The 13,456-nt window shown below is 42.6% G+C and overlaps 1 protein-coding gene across 4 annotated transcripts in view; it reads right to left on the bottom strand.

The window, feature by feature from the left end:
• HELZ (helicase with zinc finger) overlaps window positions 1–12,696 on the bottom strand; it is an 86,010-nt gene extending 73,314 nt beyond the window's left edge. For 2 of the 4 annotated variants that reach the window (XM_084492204.1, XM_084492206.1), the window contains exon 1: window positions 11,833–12,696. Coding sequence is in view for 1 of the 4 variants with exons in the window: in XM_084492208.1 (XP_084348334.1) it covers window positions 11,833–11,839 (7 nt within the window). In the remaining 3 variants the exon portion in view is untranslated. Of the gene's footprint in view, window positions 1–2,684; window positions 2,705–11,832 lie in introns of those variants that run through there. The other 2 variants (XM_084492208.1, XM_084492205.1) reach the window with 2 other exon arrangements.
• Window positions 12,697–13,456: the final 760 nt, after the last annotated feature.

Below are 13,456 nucleotides of genomic sequence, written 5' to 3'. Positions count from 1 at the left end.
ACCCCAACAATTCTTGCCATGAGCTGCCATTTACCCAGACAGAGAGTGCTGTTCCAAAATATTGTTTGCTAGTAAAAGAAAAATCTTATTTCTCTTGCCTGTAATAATAAAACCCCTGAACTGCATTCATTAGGTTAGCTGAAGAATTCACCCATTAGTTTCCAGCTTTCACTAAAGCAGTTTCCAAATGTTTTAGACAAGCAGTAAACTTTGCACAACTTTTTGAAACCTGTTTCTGGTAGAACTGAGATGAAAGCAATTCACATATGAAGGCCTCAAAAATGTGCAAATTATTTCCGTAATACAAGAAATTAATATTTGGGAAGTTTTATAGCTGGTAAAGACACAAGCCTGTGGCTGAAGTCATAAAATTATCAGGAAAAGGCTGACTACATACTTTAATTTACACAGGCACGGAAAGATCTGGGTTTGTTGTATAATCTGGATTAAGTAAAATACATTAAGTATACTGCACAGCAAAACTGCTGGCTACCTTACCTGTGATCGTGACAACACTACAGTTAAATAAAGATGGGTCACTGAAGTTCATCTATTGAGACTCAGCAAACACGCTGCGTGCGTCAGTCCACATAATAAAGCAGGGAATAATAAACCTATCTACTGCTAAACCACATTATATAGCTGCTCTGGCATCTCTAGTGATCCCTACTTAAGGCATGCCTGTACCTCTACACAGCGTTATGTAATTGTTTTTGTAGTATACTGCAACACCACTCAGCTGCCTTCAGAAGGCTAACAAAGTTATGTATTTACTTTCCTTACGTAAAAATATAGAATAAACTTACTTTGCCTTAAGACAAAAAACATCTTACTCAAGCCTACAAGAAGAAACATAGCACAGAAGCCACTTACAGACATACAGAGGAAAAAATGCACTTTCCTAATGTCATGGCATAGCCATCATAAATAATCCCACACTCAGAAATCATTTAACGAAGTAAGAGTAGGTAATGATGGTGCACTACGTCAATAAGAAAGACTTAACACAAAACAGAAAAAGGACGGTGCCTCTTCCATGCAGAAAAGAATATTAGAAAAGGTGCTTTTGCCTTTAAAAAAAACAAAAACAACAAAAAAAAACAAACACATAATTGCAGAGTTGTTATGCACCCATGTCTTGCAGTTACGGCTGAAGCCAGCAATATTAGTTCTACACAGCGCTCAGTAATGTACTGCACACCTTACAGAACAAATACAATGTCTCCACCCTTGAGAGAGGACTATCTAATCAGTTTTCTACAGAAACTGAATTACTCTGGTTAATGTTGTACAACTCCAGGCAAAATGACCCTACTTTACATGCCAAAAATGATGCTAAATCTGAAATGGAGCATACAGAATGAGGAAAGCTTCTTTCAAGGTTTTATTATATAGCATAACAGCAGCAAGAACTCCTGCTACTTTGCCTTTAAAGAACATGATATACTTGAGTTCAGGTGGGGGAAAAAAAAAAAAAAAAGAAAGAATTAAGATGTTCATGATGCCCTCTACTATTAATAACTTCAATTGTCCTTCCTCTTAAAACACACCCAAAAAAATCCACAAAGACAGGACTGTAAATTAGGAGGACAAGGGATCTCTGGCCACATAACTGGAGCCTTGAGCATGATCCTCTAAACTTCATGCATAGAACAAACACCTCCACAGTTATTGGAAAAGGAACAAGCATCTGTGGGTGGTTTACCATTCACGTAACAACAGCACCACAAATATAGCAGCAACTGAGATTAAGAGCAAATGAGTTCTGCATCTGAACCCTCTGTGCTCTTTAAATCACTTCACATACATCACAGATGGTAACAAGTTAGATTTCATTGCACGCCAGTTACCATTTCAGAACAGACATTTCATTAAGTGATTATTAACACCTTATTATCTCTACTAATCTGTTTTCACTTCGGAAGTAGCAGCAAAAAGGACAAACTATACATAGACGGATGGAAGCAGCATGTACACACAGTCAACCTGGCTATCTTTGGCTCAAAATCTGAAAATTACCTCCGGGCCTCAGCATTTACAGCCACCTTATCCTCCAGGTGAAGATCCTGAATATCCTCACCTCCTGCATTTCTGGTTTTATGTTTTCAACACCGTTGTCTAAAAGCATTACCTATCTTGATGGAACTAAGCAAAAGACACAGCAAGTCAAAGCACATCACCTACCCAGCGTGTCTTGACCTCATCAGAAAGCCATCCCTAACTGACAGAGACAAGAGTCCTATTTACACACAACAAACCCAGAAAATGTTGCATACATTAAAATTGTTACAAATACTTCAATACCCAAAAGTTGTGTAATACCAGAATTCTCTGCACAAGCTTGTGTTGGCCCTCCCATGTGTCTGCGTTACGCTACAGCCCTGAAAGGCCCTACTCAGTCACTACATTTCCCAGTGCCTCCATGATCAGGCAGAGCAGAGGCTGAGGCTTAATCAATGTGTAGTTAAATACTCCAGCATGCAGCCTAAGGCCTGATTTACTCCATGCTACTCAAATCTGGTTCTCAGAACTGCATTTTCATGTTTTCATCAGCTTTTCAGTAATGCTTATAAATACTGCAACAAAATATCAGTGTTAAAACATCATTACCCTTCTTTTCCCATTTTTACAAGTAACTGAGACAAACAAAAATATTAAAGGCAAAGTCTCTCTGAATTTCTTACATTCAGATTAAGACAACTAGAAGTGCTCTTTCCCCATCACATCTTCCATGGACTCCTTCATGACCGAAGGCCCAGTGTCTGTAGTGACTTCGGGGAATCGCTGCAGTATTCAGCATTTCTCTGTGTCACAGCACGGTGCCATTCATCAGAAAAACAGAAAATGAAATATAGCAAAGATATAGCTTAAATGTGAATTGTCTCTTTTTTCCTCCCTATTTCCTACTCCGTGTATTAAAAGCTTTCCAATCTATGCAAACAACAAAATTTTGTTCTACCCAACAGCTGTATTGGCATGATAAAGTAATTCATACGTGTCCATGCAACGGAGCCTCCCTTCCATTTCTCTCTTTCTAACACCAGTGTTTTCCAACCTCAATCTCCTTGCTCAGCCATGCCCGTCTTCACATTTATTCTACATATCCTGCAGATACCTACAATTTGCGCTGTCTAAATCAAGTCACTGCCTCCCCTGGTGCTGCACGAAGATAGAGCGGCAGGAAAGAGGAACTGGCTACTGGGAATACAGATGGGGAATTCTCTGTGCTCTCATTTGTGTCCAAAATCGGACCAGGGAGCGATCTGGGGGAATGCAAAACCCTAGCTTTCAAATTGTATGGAAATCCCGTTCAGCTCGGGATGATATATATTCACTGCAAGGATGATCTTTTAGATTTGCCCAAATAACTAATTTAACCAATGCTGAGCAGATTTTCGCAGGGCTGGTAAGCAGCATATCCTTGGCAGAAATGTCATGCCATAGCATATCTCATCTGTTTGCAAAGCAGAGCTATAGTCATAAGTTTGTTGTTTGTTTGTTTATTTTGGGGGAGGAAGGGGAGTGGGTTTTTTGTTTGTTTGTTTTTACTGTGAACAGAAGAATATTTTACTTTTGCCTAAATTTTAGAAAAGACTCAATTATCTTGGCAGAGCCCTTCAGAGCGTCCAGAAACTTAGCTAGAGATAGACACCTACCATGGGAAATCACAACGCAAATAACTAGAATTTGGCAAGTAACACCCGACTGAAATGAGTGAGCATGTAATAGTACATCAGGTAACATGTAATAGGCGGTGCTTCTGCCCCACCTAAAGTTCTTTTGGCTCCTTCATAGAAAATCCTCACGTAAACAATCTTTCATAATAACCGGTTAACAGCAGCAGTTTGTATCCCATGTATTATTTTTTTTCCATATATGTTCTTACCACTTTTTCTGGGTACAGTTTCTCACACTTATCCAAGATGAGGGCATTTTAATTGAAATATTGTCTCGTGGTTACCATTTTATCCCCATAACAACATCACCAATTACTTACTGTAAAAAAATGCATTCGAAAAGTAATTTAATCTTTGCTTCTCTTAATGAAATTTACCGGAGAAAAACAAAGGGAAAAATCAGTACAGCAGAGCCAGCTAACTCTCCATGGAGTGGGACCAACCTACAACTCCCAAACTCAAACACATTTTGCAGGAGAGCACAGCATTCATATCCTAAAAGCTGTTTAAAAGATCACAGTCCACAGCTTTTCAAACTACAATCTGCTTGTGGCAGAACCTCTTCCTTCTTAAACACTTGAATAACAAAACGAGGCCTTGTTCCTAAGTGTCCACACATTTCACAATGCAACGTTTAATAATTTTGACCAAAAAAAGTGAATGCCATTGATCTGAAGCATTTACACGGTCATGCAGTTACCGATACTCTTCTCCACTGAGTCATAAGACTGCCAAAAGTACTTTTCGAAATATGTCTGCTGTATGAAATACAGCTACATCTGTGCACATATGACTAAACACGTCAATTAATTTTCAAAATGCCAAGTGAGTGCAGAACCCTACCACCAATGAATGCAAGGGGGAGTCAAAGAAGATTCCCAAGCATCGTTTCAACATGCAACACATCATATTTATGAATATTTCAGAATCCTAAATGCAACAACATATGTCACAGAAGTTTTTCCAGGACGTTCACTGAACTTCACAGTTCACTGGACGTTCACTCACACAGCACAGTCTTACACACTTCATTTGCCAAAGCTCACAAATTCAATCAGTCTCAGAGACAGAAGCAGAATTAGCAGTTCCTAACTTTGTCCTGTGTTTGAGTTTCAGCTTTCACTAATAAACCTGTATTTGGATTTCAGCAATAAAAGTATTTTTAAAATTAGGAAATGATTTACCGCAGTAAATCCTTCCCTTTTTGGAAAACCCCATACAAACTTGCTGGTTTTTCCCCAAAAAAGAAACAGCTCCAAAGCTCAGTGGCTCAATCCAAGCCTTCTCTGCTTAGTAAGGATTTTGTAGTGATGCCGAAAGAGTCTTTTCTCAAGTGTCAAACTTACATTTTCAAACAAGGACTTTCTCCAGTCTCGACACGTCCCAGTATTGCAAAGCACCACATCCACGTCTAAGAAATCTACCTGAAAATCACAGCTTAGTTTGTCAGTGTGAATGCAGCTGCTACAGGTTTATATTGTACGGTTGGATGAATTAAAAAAAACAAAAAAAAAAACACTAAGTTCATTTTCTGTTTGAGAAGCAAAACTCTTTCAATCCATTCAAGAGGCGAAAGAATGTAGAAATCTTCATGCTGAATATCAGTTAACAATGCACGGCGCACAAACTGAACACAGAAACATGCCAGAAGGTTGTGACACAGAACATGGAAGTTTCCTTTCAGTACACTCAAGTGCTCATCACGGCATTACAATGAACTCACATTATTGTAGGACTGAATAATACTGGGACTGAGCTTTCTGATACACGTTCATACAATGCATCGCACAAAAGGGTCGCACCATACCCGATTTAATAGCACAAGGATGCCACCCACAGATACTCCAAACGTCTTTCCCCAAACCGTACCTATTGTGTGACTGTGTGTGACGCTTCTGTTGTGCTGTTTGGGAAGTTCACAGCAGTTACTAACCTTCACCATTAAAAATCACCATCTTTATTGTAAATAACCTTTGAAATCCATCTCTACATGACTGTGCTTCAAATAATAAGGCATAAAATAGCATAATATGGCTAAGCCTGGTTTGGGAAATGGTCTTCTAACTCCATATTTTAATGACATTACCCTCCTGCATCCAGATAATGCTTTTATAACTTCTCTGTTTCCTCTCCTTTAATTTTAACGTTTAATTTTAGAACTCTCCTGAGAATAGGACATGGATTCCCAACTTCTCCTTGCACAGCAAACCCCATAACTGGTATCCAAACCAATGCAAGCTCCCCAGCGGTGTTCACCCTCCTCACTCCTTTTGAAATGAGCTTTAGAGATTCAGCCACGTATTTTAAACTCCACTTGAAGAACAGACATCAGTAGCAGTGAGTAACGATCCTACTGCGGTTAATAGAATAATTCTGACAAAGCTTTGGGAAGGGAAGGAAAAAAAAAAAAAAAAAAAAAAAAAAACAGCATCTGGCCTAGCCAACCAAATATACACACAACTACAGCCATACAGTAACACCAGTCAGTTCAAACATCAAAACAAGTGTCCTGCACCATTCCGAATGCAAGAGTGTCATAAGTATGGCCAAAGTACAGTTACCTCAAAACCATTAGCTCCAAAAACTATAATCAGAACCATAATTTGTGTAATACATCCACAGCACCCAGCTATAACACTGTGCTAGTGCAGATGCAGAAGTATGGTACAAAAACCTTTCCCTCCATGACCTCCCTGTGGAGAGGATGAGAAAAGCCCAACAAATTCTGGTTCCCGGGATGGCAGAGGATCAGCTGCAAGGCAGCAGTCTCGAATCCCAACTGGCTGATGGGGAATTCAGATGGGATGCTTAGGACCTGAAGCATACTGCCCGTTTCCCCCCCCATAATATCCCAGGACAAAATGAAATCATCATTTAAAAAATATAGATTATCTTAAGCAAGAAGATATATATAAGGAAGAAGCATTATTTTATATGCTGCCAAAACCACCATGCTTTTCATTTGTGGCATTCTCCATTTATTATGTCCACAAAGATTTGCTACTTTCTTGGTTTGCTGAACCACTAAATATTTTCCAGCAAATTAAACACTTGTGCCATATTGCTAACAACAGACTCTCAAAAACAACTCTTGTTTTTAACGTATTTCCCTTTTGCTGTGGGGTCTGAAGGGCTCTGAAAAATCTTTCTAAGCACATTTAGGCAGTGTAATTTTTAGTGTTTTGATGAATACAGTATTTTTGCAATATATAATTATGGGAAAAAAGTGCAATTCACAGACTGAAGGGCTGTTTCTAAATAACACTTACCCTAACAGGACCAGCTTAGGCCAAGCCAAGCTCTGCTCACATTTCTGCCCTTTACTTCCTGCCCCTCCAACACTTAGAGTTCTTTATGTAACATCGTTCTGCAATTCCTTTTCTTCCAGCGTTTAGTCATCAGCACTCTGCGAATCGTTAGCCTTCCTACTGCTTACAAGCAGAACGGATGATGAAACGTATTTCCCCAGACCACATATAACCCAAAGACTAAAACCCATCCACTTCAGCCATGCCATTCTTAGCACAAGTGGTACTTCCTGAGACTAACAGAAACAAACACCCAGCAGTTTACAGTAACAACTCGTAAACATCTCTTTACATAAAATCACTTACAAAAACTCTTCCTACCGAGTCAGCAGCACTGCGTACCTACCGCTTCTTGGAAATGCTGTGGAGTGCAGGGATAGACTAGAAGGAGCCTCCCAACATCTGACGAAGATTCCAAGCAGCTTAGAAAATGTGACGGTTTGGTGCTCCTTCAGGACACAGATGGGGCAATAGCAACCACTCAAATGTTTCAGTCATGAAATGGAACCTCTCAGTGTAGCAAGATTACATTTAGGAAGGAGTAAGATTGAAACCTGTATGTGCTGTCTTTTTGTTTTGTTTTGTTTTTTGTTTTTTGTTTTTTTTGTTTTTTACCTGGCTTTCCTGTCATGAATCTGCAGTTTACTGTTTTGGAGGATTCCAAGAAAAGACTGGGTAAATAACCAGTTACATATCAGATTGATGACAACAAATTTGCTTATAAAAATGCAGAGAAATATTTGGCCACATTAAGTATCTTTGAACTTTAAAATCAGTGCAACGGAAATGCAAGAACAACAAAAAAATCGCACCCATGGGTAATTACAATCTGCCTGCTTACATTCCTAAGGACTCCTTTTCCAACAGTAATATTCACTTTTCTGAGTTTCACATGAGTGATTGCCTCTGGTTGAAACCTCATGTTGTAAACATTTGTGTGAAAAGGAGATGAAAGCTCAGCGAGCGAGACTGTTTTGGAATACGGACCTTGAGCTACATATCAATACCACCATAATACAATCACCAGAAGCAGGCCTGTTTCTGTAGAGCAGCCTGACCTTGCAGACTCCTAATTTCACTATCTATAAAGTTTAGTTATTTTCCACTACCAATCCCCAAACACTAGAAGAAAACAAGTGTTCACTTTCCTAGTCAAAATCTCCAAAAGACCAAGCATTCCTTAGTAATATATATATATTTTAATTCCGTACCAATGCTGTGTGCTAACTTTTGAAAAAGCAGTCTCTTTTTCAGTATTCTCTCTTCCCTTCCTTGCGGGCCCAACAAAAAAAAAAAAGACAATTGCAGAAGTCTACAAAGGAATTACAAAACTAAACGTATAAAGTATGATATTTTAAATATGTCACTGATATACATAAAGAGAAGTGATGATTACTGCCAAAGGCCACAGAAGAAACAGCAAGACAAACAAGAACAAAAAAAAGGAAGGCCTTGTTAGTTCTGATAATCTGATCCATAATACATTCATTTAAAGGGACAAAAATATAAATGCCACATAGTGATAGCAGGGTCTTCATCAACGGAAGTGAGAAATAATTCAAAACAGCAACGACAGGTGAGCAGAAGGGAGGACTGCGAATAGCGAATTTGCTATTTTCTCCCCCGTGATGGGGCAGAAACCTTGGGCACAGAGGAGCGCTGAGGACCCCCTTTCCCAGACACAAGGGCAGTCAAAGGGAAGGCCAGGATTTACATCTGCTAAAATCCTTGGCCTACTGGTCCCCAAGGCCAAGGGAATGCCGGCTGTCCAGCTCCTGCACCCCTCCAGTAGGGCAGAACGCCACCATCCCTCCTCATTCTCCAAGCCAGCTCCCATGGCTGTCCCAAGTTATTCAGGCTGCACGCAGGGGACAGGACTTAAATTATCACAAAACACTTTTCTAATTGAGATTTCACTCCCGCTACTAGGTACCACTGACCTCAAGAGGGAATACCAGTGAGGTGAAAGATTCAAGGGCTTTCGACTAATAGTCTGAATTGCTCCAGTAACTGCTGCTGCATTGCTAGAATGAGAACACCCAGACTGAAGTGCAGTAGCAAACAGAAATGGTACCAAACAACGTTAAAAAAAAATAAAAACACTGAATGTCAGAAAGAATATCCAGCTATAATTGCAAGCCAATTTTAGTAACAAATATAATTGCATGCATTGGAGAAGATATTTCATCAGACTATTAAATTAACAGTGTTGGAAAACATTAGTAATAATATTGCCTGGCTCTTATATGGCCTCTTTCATCCCCAGGCGTCAACTCTCCACAAGTTGGTAAGATTCACTATTCCTATTTTAAATTCCTTCAAAAGGAGGCATAAACAGGTGAAGTGATTTGCATCAAGACTGTCCAGATCCCTCAATCACTAAGCCTGTTCCTTGTCAATTTGAAATATTAGCTCTTCAACCCTTCTGGCCGCTGCTACTTACATTTTTCTTGGAGATGGGCATTCCTCCATGAGTCTAATCCCTGAGCACAAGTTGTCCCCAAGCCACAACCCTTATCCTGCAACCAGATCTCCAAATAGAGATCCTGAAGCCCAGGAGCACCTTCTCTGAAGCTAGTGAGATTCCTCAGAGCAAAAGGATCCTCTACGAGGGATCACGCAGCAGAACCGGGCCAAAATACAGATTAAAATGCAGCTTCCAAGTCTCCCTTCAATTTCTATTCTGCTGGGGAGAGACAGAAACAACCCAAAAAACCCACTCTGCTATTCCAACCTTCCAAGTCCTCGAGCCATCATTTTAAATGTCTCTTTCTTCTCTTTCACATAAAAGTTCATCCAAACTCACTGGAAAAGGCACAGTGTCCACACAAATTAAAGGAGTGGAAATACACACTCTGTAGTTTAAGTAAAAAATTCACATAGGTGAGGAGTGATAAGAGAACTCTGATTTCAGCTCAAGAAAAACGTAATTTGTGCTTTCATAATGTATTACAAAGAGAACTCAATTTTATCAGTAGTAAAACACGAAATGTCCCTTCGCAAACCAATAAAGAAAAACTGCTCTGCTAATTAAAGCTCAACAAAGAAAGCTGAACGTAACCTCTGCCACTCACAACTTGTATGCTGTAAGAGCCAAGCCTACCAAGCCCGAATCCCTCGGTCTGCACCCCGAGGAGAGGCAGGGATGGTGACGCTCACTCCAACGCTCTGCCCGCATCTAAGATCCAACTGCACGTGCCAAACCAGCTCCTCACCGCCGTGCACCACCAAGCAGTCCAGCATCCCCGTGCTGTCCCAATCAACCACGCTTTGCCATCAAAAAAATAAATCGAACTTAAAAATATTGAAACAATTGAATTTAAAACACATTTTTGTAAACCCTCTCTGTTCTACCAATGTCTTGGAAAATGCCACAAACTTGCCAAGTATCATCGCATTTAATTTGGTTATATTTTCAATTTTACAAAAGAATGTGTACTTGAGAAAAAAAAATAAAAATAAAGAGGGAATATTTTATCTTTTCCTTTGTTTCAGTTAAAAGATTTATTAGGAAGACTAACATCAGAAGACCTCACCAAATCAAGCCGTTCCAACTAGACTAGCTATGATATATTAAATCTGTCAATAAGGATTTGCATTTCCAGAATATTTTTGGTCTTACAACTGAATCATTTAATTGCTGAAATGGAAAATGAAATATGTGATTTTATAATCTCAACTCAAGCTCCCTGCGCCTGTGATAAAACAAGCATCCTATTACCTTGTTAACTCTTACTCATTTTGTCACTAATCGGAAAACAACCTTGCAACTGTCTCCCTGCAGTTATATCTTAATTTCCGTCAACAATATGTTTAATCACTTTACTATAACCAAACAACAGCTCGACTACGACTGCATTGGAGCCAAACAACTTCAATTGCTTGGAAATTAATAAAAGGACACGACCCATCAAATGCCTCACGAGGGGTAGCATCACACACAGCCCTACTTGGGGATCTGCCCCCCTCCAAAAGAAAAAAAAGGCACGGGGTTGCAACCTGGGGTACGAACTTTCCTATTTTCAGTTTCACAACAGTTGCATTGTACCGAGGGCAGCCTCGGGATCCCCGTGGCCCTCCCAACTTGGAGCCACACGGCCCTGACAAAGCCTCCCTGAAGAAAACAGACCCACAAGCTCCTAGGCCAAGCCTCCGCTCCACCGCTCGGAGGGCTCGCTTGAAAAAAAAAAAAAAAAAACCAGCTGCTAAATCCTCACAATTTACTCCTCCATCCTTTCAGCAAACCCTACGCCAGCCTTTAAGAAAAGAAAAAAAAAAAAAAAGTTTATTTTTTTTTTTAACCTCCTTTCCCGGCCTCCCCCTCGCCCTTTCCCTCCCCACCCCCTCGCTCCAACCGCCGAGTGCCCCCCACCCCTCCCAGCCTGACGGAGCCCCCCCCTCAGCCCCTCTCTCCCCCACAGCCCCGCTCCCCCCGAGCTCTTCCCCCCAACCCCGGGGCCCTCGGGGCTGGCCGGCCTCAGGGCCGCGCCCGCCGCCTGCTGAGGGCTCCCGGGCCGAGCGCGGCACCCCCGGAGCGTGGAGGGGAGAAGGGGGGGGAAAGCTCCGAGCCGGCCCCTCCGCTTGCAACCCCCCAGCGGCCGCCTCAGGGCCCCTCCGCAACCGCAGGGCCCTCGCCAGCCGGCACCGCTCAGCCCCCGGCCCGCCCGCAGCCCCCGCTCTCGGCGCCCGGGCCCGGCAGAGGGGCGGCGGTGAGGAGGAGGAGGCGGTGTTGGGGGGGGGGAGATCTCCCCTCACGCAGCCCCTGAGGGCTCCCGGCGGCACCTCGAGGCCCGGCCCCGACGGTCCCGGCCCCGCTGCGGGGGGCGGCTGGGGAAGTCCGGACTTACCTGTCATTACTTTCTACGCCATCTTGGATCCACTTGTCAACGGCCCCACAAAGCATTGTGGGAAAGCCCTCCCCCGGCGGCGGGGCCGGGCCCGGGACTGGGACCGGGACTGGGACTGGGACTAGGAGCGGGATTGGGGCCGGGATTAGGGCCGCCACCGGCAGCGGGATTAGCAACGGGGCCTCCGCCGCCAACCACGGCTGGCCCCTCAGCCAGACGCTGGAGCGAGGGGGCACCGCCGAGCTGGGAGCTGGGCGAGCGCTGTGCTTTGTTTTTATCCCCCTTTCCTTCTATTTTTTTTATATTTTTTTATTATTTTTTTTGCCCCCCGGAGTCCTGCCTCGCTGCCTCCACACGCAGCTGCCAGGCCCGGCGGGTCCCAGCCCTAAGGTAAGGGTACCGGGGCCCACTGGTCAGCTGCGATACCACGTCCCTGTGGGGAGTACAGCGGCGCTCTCCCCGGGTTTTGGCTTTAAATTATAATAATTTAATCTTAATTTCGGCTCTTCAACTTGCACAGGCCGCAGTAGGGTGCCCCAGCGTCGTGGTTGGAAACCTCTGCCTGGTTTTGCTGAAGAACCGGTGGCAGCACGTCGCTCGCTGCGCGTGAATCCCCAAAAGTGCTTTGCGTAACAGTTTTATTTTCACAGAGTAATCTTCCCTGGTAGCTGGGTTTTCAAAACGTTTGGCAATCAGTTCTTCATACCTACGCTGGGTTGCTAACTGGGTTTCTCAGGGCGTTCCTGGCCTGGAGGCCACAGATGGGTGCTCCTCACGGTGCCTTGGCCACCAGGAGTTAGGACAAATGGTGAGGGAAAGCAGCTTTCTTCAGCATGTTCAGAAAGGTCATCAAAAAAAAAAAAAAAAACAGGATCCCAGTGTTTTTAAAAGCTCTTCCTTCTACTTTAATTAAAATAATTAGAAGATTCAGATCATTTTGGTATTGGATTTTCCTAAATACATTTATATTTAAATTTACGTTTAACGCCTCCTAGCTCTTTGAAGAATAACCACCAGCCGAGCCTCTGATGCATTGCCACTGCAAGAAGATACTTGCGCCCAAGAGTATTTTCAATATTCATCAGCAATACATTTATAAAGAGAGGAAAATGTAAATGCAGAAGGAAATAAATTTGAAGAAGAAATCCTTTGCATTTGCAGCTCCAGACTTAAATCAATCCACTTTTCAATTCGACTTTACAGCTATCATTGACTGTTTCAGTGCCCTACTGAAGGCTGTGCCGGAGGGGAGCATCGTTGGTCCCAGCCTCGACCCAGCAGACGCCATTTCAGGAGGACAAAACCTCTCCTGCGGAACCTGCCCTGAGCCATCTCTGCTGGTCTGCAGCAGCTGCCTGCCTCAGACACCGGCCCTGGCGAGCCTAGATGGCATGCAGTGAGTTAAACATTTTTTCCATGGGTGCTGGGCAGGCCAGGCAGTGCCCTGCAGAGAGGAAGAGGGTAGTTACGGTGAAACAGATAAAGGTGAAAACACAAAACTAACTCTGACTAGGCTGTTGAAGTAGAATTAGTGCTTTTATTTGGAGGTTGGTCGTGTTCAGTAGCTAGTGTACTTTTGTATTATAGATTTTTTTCTGTTAGAAAATGTAAGGAAAGTTTCCTT

This window comes from Aythya ferina (assembly GCF_964211825.1).
Source record: "Aythya ferina genome assembly, chromosome: 18".
In the NCBI taxonomy this organism is placed as follows: Eukaryota; Metazoa; Chordata; class Aves; order Anseriformes; family Anatidae; genus Aythya; species Aythya ferina.
The sequence above is the reverse complement of the archived record's forward strand: the minus strand, read 5'-3'. Positions and strand labels throughout refer to the sequence as shown.